This window comes from Suncus etruscus, chromosome 15 (assembly GCF_024139225.1).
Source record: "Suncus etruscus isolate mSunEtr1 chromosome 15, mSunEtr1.pri.cur, whole genome shotgun sequence".
NCBI lineage: Eukaryota > Metazoa > Chordata > Mammalia > Eulipotyphla > Soricidae > Suncus > Suncus etruscus.
In genome coordinates this window covers 22,630,936-22,640,409 of record NC_064862.1, presented here as the reverse complement: position 1 = coordinate 22,640,409, position 9,474 = coordinate 22,630,936, and the positions used below count along the sequence as shown (strand labels likewise).

Sequence of the window (9,474 nt, the reverse complement as noted above, 5' to 3'; positions counted from 1 at the left end):
TGCCAGCCAAGGATGGACAGCAGTTCGATCCCCTGGTGTCCCATATGGTCCTCCCAAGCCAGGAGCAATTTCTGAGTGCATAGCCAGGAGTAACCCCTGAGTGTCACGGGGTGTGGCCCAAAAACTAACAAATGAAGGGAAAGAGGAGGAGGAGGAGAAGAGGGAGAAAGAAAGGGAGAAGGAGAAGGAAGAGGAAGAAGACACCACCACCACTAGGAAATGAAACAAAAAAAGAAGAGGAAAAAGAAACGAATAAAAAGAAGAGGAAGGAGAAAAGAGGAAGAAGAAAGAATAAAAAGAAAAGAACAGGGAGCTGGAGAGATAGCATGGAGGTAGGGCATTTGCCTTGCATGCTGAAGGACGATGGTTAGAATCCCAGCATCCCATATGGTCCCCTGAGCCTGCCAGGAGCGATTTCTGAGCCTAGAGCCAGGAGTAACCCCTGAGCGCTGCAGGGTGTGACCCAAAAAAACAAACAAAAAAAGAAAAAGAAAAAAAGGAAAAGAGAAAAAAAGAAAAGAAAAGAAAAGAAAAGAAAAAAGAAAAGAAGAAAGAAAAAGAAGAAAGTAGAGGGAAAAGGAGGAGGAGAAGGAGAGAGAGAGGAAAAAGGAGGAGGAAGAGGAGAAAAAGAAGGGAGAAGAAAGGTGGGGGGGAGGGGGAGGAGGAGGAGGAGGAGGAGGAGGAGGAGGAGGAGGAGGAGGACAGGTTTTCTTCAAGTCAGTATCTCATCGCCTTAGCTCACTTAAAGGGCCCTTAAGCATCCCTGAGTCTCTTAAATGCGGACCAGCCCATCTGGTCCAGACTTTCTGTATTCAGGTCCCTGTGGAGCTACCCAAGGGGACCCCTTTCTCCCTTACGCTTTCCCTCCTTCTTAGCCGGGCTCCCTCCCCCTCTCTACCCTCCCAGGCGCTGAGCTCCCGCCTGCCTGCCTGTCCTCTCCCTCTCCGGTGCCAGGCTCCCTGTCAGGCTGTGCGCTCTGGCACTCACTCTCTGGCCAGGACGCAGGGGGTGGGTGGTGAGGTCACGTCTCCCTGGCCCTGCGCCCCGGCCGGCTTTTCCTTGCCTGGCCACCGGGCTGGCCACCAGAGCTCCTCCGGCAGGCAGGCAGGCACCCACCGCTCGTCTGCCCGCCTTGTCCGGCCTCGCCCATGTCTCAGGACGCGCCCGGCTCCCACTGCAAGAGCGCTCTGGACATCAGCAGCCTCGAGGCCACCGACCCCGACGATGCCAAGGCAGAGGAGGAGAGCCTGCCCAGGCCCGACAACTACCTGTGGCTGGCCATCCTGTCCTGCTTCTGCCCCTCGTACCCTGTCAACATCGTGGCCTTCGTCTTCTCCGTCATGGTGAGCTTGTCCCACCCCGGGTGGTGGCTGGAGAGGGGAGACCTACCACCCCCCAACCCCCACCACAGATCCCCACAACCACCACCTGCCTCTTAGCCCGGAGATTGTCCTGCACCCTGAACCCCCAGACTGCGAACTCTAATTTAGCAGCCTGCTCTGCGCCTTGAGCGCACCCGGCGTCTCCAATACGCACAGCCTTTCTCCAATGCGCCCTCGGGACGCGTGCTCTCCAGCCCCCCTAGAGTTCTTTTCTAGGGAGCTTTCTGTCTCCCCTGACATTCCCGGGGAGGGGGCGTCCCAGCTAGGTTTTCTCGTCCCTTTATCTGGGTCCCCCTCGAGCTCAAGGCCACAAGTGATTTCCCTCGCCCTGTCCTTGATCCTGGTTGAGTCTTGCGCTTGGCCACTTGGAGGATTTGCCACAGTTCTTGCTGGCTTTTACCCACTCTCATCCCTCTCCTGGATCCTTCCTCCTGCAGCCTCTTTGAGGAATCTCTTGGATGCTCCCTGCCCTGGCCACTTCTCATCCTGGCACACACACACCCACTCCCCCAAAAAAGCATCCTCTCTAAGGGGTCCCGGGCACCCTGTTTTGCTTCTGTATGTGTCTCTCTCAATCTCTCAATCTCTCTCAATCTCAATCTCTTTCCCTCTCTCAATCTCTCTCTCAATCTCAATCTCTCTGTCTCTCAATCTGTGTCTCTGTCTGTCTGTCTGTCTGTCTGTCTTTCTGTCTGTCTGTCTGTCTGTCTGTCTCTCTCTCTCTCTCTCTCTCTCTCTCTCTCTCTCTCTCTCTCTCTCTCTCTCTTTCTGTCTCGCTCGCTCGCTCCCTCTCTCTCACTCTCCAAGAGGCTGCTGGAGCTTCCAGTCTGCTCTTTTAGAGGAGTTCACATCCCAGGCAGTCCGGCTAGGGACTCCTCCAGTGCGAACCCCCCAGGAGGGCGGGCGAGGAGAGCCAAGAGGTTCTCCCCTGATTGACAGGAGCAGCTGGCTGGAAGGGGGGCCCCGGAAGGGGTGAGCTCTGCCCCCATTATCTCGGGTCAACCCTTGCAGAGCACTCAGGCCCCCGCAGGCCTGCCTCACCTGCAGCTTTGAGATGTAATTTCTGCGCCACTGAGCCCGACTCTGGGTACAGAGCAGCAAAAGACATCTTAGCATGTCCCCAAACACTCTGTGCCCACACTCGCCCATGGGTGGCATCGAATCCTCTGGAAGTTATTTACTAAGATCACTGGGATGTGGTTGTGCCCACACTGGACTTGTCTGTTCCCTCACCCACTTGGAGGTTTTCTGTCCCTTAACTGAAGAAGTTTCACTTGCCTAGGTGGAAATCCTGGTTCCCAACACATGCGCGCGCACACACACACACGCGCACACACACACACACACACACACACACACACACACACACAGAGAGAGAGAGCCTAGCTGCCTAGTCTGGAAATCACTGCCTGTCTCATCACCTCAGCATCCCAGTGTGAGATGGAAATAATCATAGCGTCATTTCTTAGGGAGTTGTGTTAATGTGATAATAAGTGGAAAATGCGGGCCCGGAGAGATAGCACAGCGGCGTTTGCCTTGCAAGCAGCCGATCCAGGACCAAAGGTGGTTGGTTCGAATCCCGGTGTCCCATATGGTCCCCTGTGCCTGCCAGGAGCTATTTCTGAGCTGACAGCCAGGAGTAACCCCTGAGCACCGCCGGTGTGTGGCACAAAAACCAAAAAAAAAAAAAGTGGAAAATGCTTGGGCCTGGAGCTAAGCATTAGCACAGCAAGGAAGAGGCACTTTGCCTTAATTGTGACCAGCCTGGATTTGATCCCCAGCATCCCATATATTCCCTCCCCAGCCTGCCAGGAATAATTCCTGAGCACAAAGCCAGAAGTAAACCCTAAGCACCGCCAGGGGAAGCCCCCAAAACAAACTCAAACAAAAATGCTTGATTTTCTGAACCTGCATTGCATTATTTATTATTGTTGTTGTTGTTGTTGTTGTTGTTATTCCCAAGGTCACTGCTTGAAGCCATCTCAAACCCCAGGATGAAGCTCAGCACTTGAGCAATTGCCTGGCTAGACCCCTCCACCCCAGGCTCAAAAAAACACACACACTATGCTCTGCTCCCTTTTCCCCGCTGCATTTCTGGCCTAAAGCACTTATCTGTTCTTTTACTTATTAATATACTTCCTATGTGGGGGGTGGAAAGGAGGACTGTCTTCCAAAAGAGAATATGGTGGGTATTGGGAAGGCCTATGAGTAAAAGGTACTCAGAGCTCCAGGATCAGCCTGGCTACCTCCTGGTGCTCTTTGCCCTTAGCAAAGAGCCAGGGTATCCCCAAAAGCTGGAAGATCCGGTCCCGAGGTGCCAACAGACAGTTCCCTTCCTCCCTCCCTCCCTCCTTCCCTTCCTTCCTTCCTTTCTGGAGATGCCCAATGTTGGCCTTTAAGCAATGAGGCTGGCAAGGATGCAACTAGCACAGTCTCAGGTGGCCACTGGGTGTCCGGCTGGCACTGGGTCCTGCCATCCCTCGTGCTCGCTCTGTCCACCCCTTCCCAGGGCCACTGAGAAACCTGCCTGGAGAGGGTGGGGGCCCCATGGGTCTGAGACAAACTGGAGGTGAGGGCTGGACACCAGAGATTCCTCTTAGTGTGGTTTGGGGAAAACCAGATATTATTTTGTTTGTTTTGTTTTGTTTGGGGGCCACAACTGGCAGTGGTCAGGGGTTACTCCTGGCTCTGGGCTCAGAAATTTGGGATGCTGGGAATCAAACCCAGGGCATCCTGGGTTGACTGCTGCAAGGCAAATGCCCTACCTTTGTGCTATCCAGCCCCAATCAAATGTTTTTTTATTTATTGTTGTTGTTGTTTGGGGGTGCCACACCCAGTGATGCTCAGTGTTCGGGGGTTTCTCCTGGACCTGCAGTCAGGATTCACTCCCAGTAGGCTGCAGATGGTAGTGGTGGGCATGCAGTGGTCCTCAAACTATGGCCCGCGGGCCACATATTGTATTTGTATCTGTGTTGTTTCTTCGTTGCAAAATAAGATATATGCAGTGTGCATAAGAATTTGTTCATAAGTTTTGTTTTTACTATAGTCAGACCCTCCAATGGTCTGAGGGACAGTGAACTGGTCCCCTGTTTAAAAAGTTTGAGGACCCCTGATATAGGATGTTGAAGGTGGAACCTGGGTTGGCCACATGCAAGGCAAGTGACTTACCCACTAGACTATCTCTCCAGTTGTAAGGAGGGTCAGATTGATGCCTGTTTGGGAGTCCAGGAGATGGTACCTATGCTAGTCATGTGCCATCTTGGGCTCTATCACAAACCAAGTGGATATTTTGGGGGTGCTGGGATGGAATATTTTGGGGCCACTATGGCAGTTGTTAGAAACAGCTATGAGAAATAATGAAAGACTGGCCTAGCACTGACATCATCATGGCCCCAATTAAGTAATACTGTAAGATGGAAAATTGCATAAACCTGTCCATATGAGAAATACTGACAAGATTTAAAGTAACTCGTTCTCAGTCTCCATTCTTTATTTATTTTGTTTGCTTGTTTGTTTGTTTGTTTAGTTTTGGTTTGGTAATATTCAGGGATTACTCCTGACCCTGCGCTCAGGAATCATTCCTGGCAGTGTTTAGGGTACCATATGGGATGTCAGAGATTGAACCTGGGACAGCTGTATGCAAGCCTTACTTGTCTTGTACCGTACTATCCTCTGGCCCACAGTTTGCATTCATTATATTTTTGTTTTAGTTTCCATTCTTTTTTGGGGGGGGGGAGGGGGAACACCAGTGTCACTCAGGGGTTACTCCTGGCTATCTGCTCAGAAATAACTCCTGGCAGGCACGAGGGACCATATGGGACGCCAAATTCAAACCTTAGGTCCTGGGTTGTCTGCTTGCAAGGCAAACGCTGCTGTGCTATCTCTCCAGCCCCTAGTTTCCATTCTTAATGAATCCATGGGACCATTACTTTCACAGCTGAATCGACTTGTTTACTCTTTTTGTTTGTTTATTTGTTTGTTTTTGTTTTGGGGCCACACCCGATGACACTCAGGGGTTACTCCTAGCTCTGCATTCAGAAATCACTCCTGGCTTGGGGGACCATATGGGACGCCGGGGGATGGAATGGCAGTTCATCCTAGGCTAGCTCGGGCAAGGCAGACACCTTACCACTTGTACCACCTCTCAGGCCCCCAAACTTGTTTTTTTTTTTTTTTTGGTTAGTGTTTTTTTTGCTGGAGTGGTGGGTGGTGGTGGTGGTGGTGGTGGTGGTGGTGGTGGTGGTGGTGGTGGTTTGTGGTGGTGGCCCAAACTTGTTTACTCTTAAGTATGGCTCTAAAGTCAATGACTTGTCACTGGATAATGGATATACCTTCTTTTATCCTGACCTACAGAACTTATCTAGCCACTAATCAGGAAGGGTCAAATACTTTCAACCATTTTCTAATTTTGTGATTTTATGTAATTCTCTTAATTTTTCTGGGGCTTGGTTTCTCGGTTAAGACAGCACCCACACATGTGCTGTTTTGAACAAAGAAATCATCAATTCTATCTCATTGTCTAGAAAAGAGACAAACCCAGTAGATTCTGAAAATAGTGATGAAAAAGGAGCAGGTGAAGGAGGGAGAGAAAATAAAGATGAGGAGGGACTAAGGCACTAGTCCAGTGAGCAGGGCACTTGCCTTGTGTGCTCCCAACCTGGGCTTGATGATCCCTGGCATCTTATATGGTTCCCTGAATCCATCCAGGAGTAATTCTTGAGTATAGAGCCAATAGAAAGCCCTAAGCATCAGTGGATGTGCCCTCACCCCCTCCCAAAAAGAAGAGAAAGAAAGAAAGAAAGAAAGAAAGAAAGAAAGAAAGAAAGAAAGAAAGAAAGAAAGGAAGGAAGGAAGGAAGGAAGGAAGGAAGGAAGGAAGGAAGGAAGGAAGGAGGAAGGAAGGAGGGAAGGAAGGAAGGAAGGGAAGGATGGAAGGAAGGAAGGAAGGAAGTGAAGGAAGGAAGTAAGGAAGGAAGGAAGGAAGAAGGAAGGAGGAAGGAAGAAAGAAAGAAAGAAAGAAAGAAAGAAAGAAAGAAAGAAAGAAAGAAAGAAAGAAAGAAAGGAAGAAAGGAAGAAAGAAAGAAAGAAAGAAAGAAAGAAAGAAAGAAAGAAAGAAAGAAAGAAAGAAAGAAAGAGAGAGAGAGAGAGAGAAAGAGAGAAAGAGAGAAAGAGAGAAAGAGAGGGGCTGGAGAGATAGCACACTGGTAGGGCATTTGCCTTGCACGTGGCAAACCCAGGAGGGATTCGGTTCAATTCCCGGCATCCCATTTGGTCCTCTGAGCCTGCTAAGGGTGATTTTGAGTGCAGAGCCAGGAGTAGCCCCTGAGCACAGCTGGGTATAACCCAAAAACCAATCAATCAATCAATTAAGCAATAAGTAAATAAAGTTTAAAAGAAATTTAAAAAGAAGAAAATAAAGAGAAAGGGGAGAAAAAAGATGTGCTTATTTTAGGGAAACAAGCCATATCTTTTCCAGGGGCATTTTTTTTAGGATTTTATTGAAACTGGCAAATTTGATCAGAGTAAAGTTGACCTGTAAATGTGTCCCTGGGGGGGCAGAGAGATAGCCTGGAGGTGAGGCATCTGCCTTCCAGGCAGAATGACTGTGGCTCAAATCCTGGCATCCCATATGGTCCCCGGTGCCTTCCAGGGATGATTTCTGAGCGTAGAGCCAGGAGTATTCCCTGAACACTGCTGGGTGTGACCCCCCCTCAAATAATAATAATAAATAAAAATTTAAAAAATGTGTCCCTGGACAAAATCATTACTATAGCCAATAATAAACATTAGCACAGAACAAGAAAGACTAAGTTTATTGTGGATTATTGTTCCCACCTGTTTTTTTCTACACCCTTCTGAAGCCACTTAGGGATGGCACCACAGTCCTCAAATAATTTTTTTAGTTTTCTATTGGGGTATAATTTTTGTTTTTCTTTAGAGGCCACCTCCAGCTATACTTAGGGTTAACTCCTGGCTCTGAGTTCAGGGATCACTCCTGATGGGCTTGGGGACCCTCTGTCTTACCAGGAAATGAATTTGGGTCAGCTGCATGTAAAGCAAACAAGCTACTCACTCTACTATTGGTCCAGGCTGAGCTTAATATTGTTTTATTAAAATATTGATGATAGGGGCCGGGCGGTGGCGCTAGAGGTAAGGTGCCTGCCTTGCCTACGCTAGCCTTGGATGGACCGAGGTTCGATCCCCCGGCGTCCCATATGGTCCCCCAAGCCAGGAGCGACTTCTGAGCACATAGCCAGGAGTAACCCCTGAGCATCACCGGGTGTGGCCCAAAAACCAAAAAAAAAAAAAAATATATATATATATATATATTGATGATAAGAAAAAATATTCTTACTGGGGCCCACTTTTGGGGGTGTTTATGTTCTCCTCATATCTAAATGATTTATCGTCCCTTGGTGGCCAGGCACCTCCCACATCCTGAAGACATACTCATAAGGTTTAATCATGTGTTGACATTTTTTTAGTCTGAGTGAGTTGGGGTGGGAGGGTTGTTAGAGTTAGAATTAGAGTTATCCTAGGGGCTGAAGTGGTGGCACAAGTCATAGGGTGTTTGCCTTGCACAAGCTAACCTAGGAAGGACCTCGGTTCTATCACCAGCATCCCTTATAGTCTCCCAAGCCAGGAGCATAGCCAGGAGTAACCCCTAAGCGTCACCGTGTGTGGCCAAAAAGAAAAGTAAAAAAAAAAAAAAATTAGAGTTACCCGTCACCACAAAACCCAGAGAGACAGAGACTGCCAATTTGTGACGCAAGTCACATTGGGATTTTATTTTTATTTTTATTTTTATTTTATTTATTTATTTATTTGGTTTTTGGGGTCACACCTGGCAGTGCTCAGGGGTTACTCCTGGCTCTACACTCAGAAGTCACTCCTAGCAGGCTCAGGGGACCATATGGGATGCTGAGATTCGAACCACCATCCTTTTGTATGCAAGGCAAACACCCTTACCTCCATGCTATCTCTCTGTCCCTTTTTATTTTTATTATTATTATTAATAATAATAATAATAATACCTGGGTGCCCAAGGGTCCAACATAATGAAGGCATAGTGTGTGGATCCTGAACATTCATAGTGTCCAGCTTTTATGGGATTTCTGAGATTTTCCATACAGCAATCATTTAATCATTTAAAGACAATGCAACATTTTTACTTAACTTTTGAAACAATAGTTCCTTCTTTGTTTTTGTTTTTTTTTTGGGGGGGTTGGGCCACACCCGGGGACGCTCAGGGGTTCCTCCTGGCTGTCTGCTCAGAAACAGCTCCTGGCAGGCACGGGGGACCATATGGGACACCGGGATTTGAACCAACCACCTTTGATCCTGGATCGGCTGCTTGCAAGGCAAACGCCGCTGTGCTATCTCTCCGGGCCCACAATAGTTCCTTCTTACTTTAACCACCGATGTCCTTTCCCATTCCCTCTATGTGGACAATATAACAGTCTTACTTGACATGTGAGACAACGGTTCTTTCTAACTTTAATCACAGATATCTTTCTCATTCTGCCTTTAGTTCATGTGAACAAACCATAGCTCCCTCCTCTCTTTCATGTCTGATCTATATTGTTTTATGTCAGGGCCAATTTTAATGTATAGCATAGATAAATATGTGAGCACAGTTGTACAAAAATGCTTTTACCAAAAAGACAGGACCTACCTTTTTCTGGTCACGTATGCTTATCTGTGTTCCTTGCTCAGGCTCAAGGTCTGGCAGGGCCTGACTTGTCATGACTGCAATTAATCTAGGCAAATCAAGCAATTTTTATAATAACAATTACATTCGTATATTAGTATAATACATTTCAGACTTTTTGTTTTTGTTTTTGGGTCAAAAACAGTGCTGGCAGTGCTCAGGGGCTCTCCTGGCTCCATGCTCAGAAATCGCTCCTGGAAGGCTGGTGGAACCATATGGGATGCCGGGATTCGAACCAGTGATCTTCTGCATGAAAGGCAAATGCCTTACTTCCATGCTACCTCTCTGGCCCTACATTTCAGACTTTAACAGGGTGATGTGTGTACCTTGTGAGGTGGGAGTGTCCTGTTAAGATGGGGACCCAACTATGGTCTTTGAACTT

General features: G+C 48.1%; 1 protein-coding gene across 1 annotated transcript in view; it reads left to right on the top strand.

Annotated features, from left to right (window-relative positions):
• Positions 1 to 1,148: 1,148 nt before the first annotated feature.
• Positions 1,149 to 9,474, top strand: part of TMEM233 (transmembrane protein 233) — a 30,397-nt gene continuing 22,071 nt past the window's right edge. The window contains exon 1 of the mRNA XM_049787777.1: positions 1,149 to 1,343. Coding sequence (XP_049643734.1) covers positions 1,149 to 1,343 — 195 coding nt within the window. The remainder of the gene's footprint in view (positions 1,344 to 9,474) is intronic.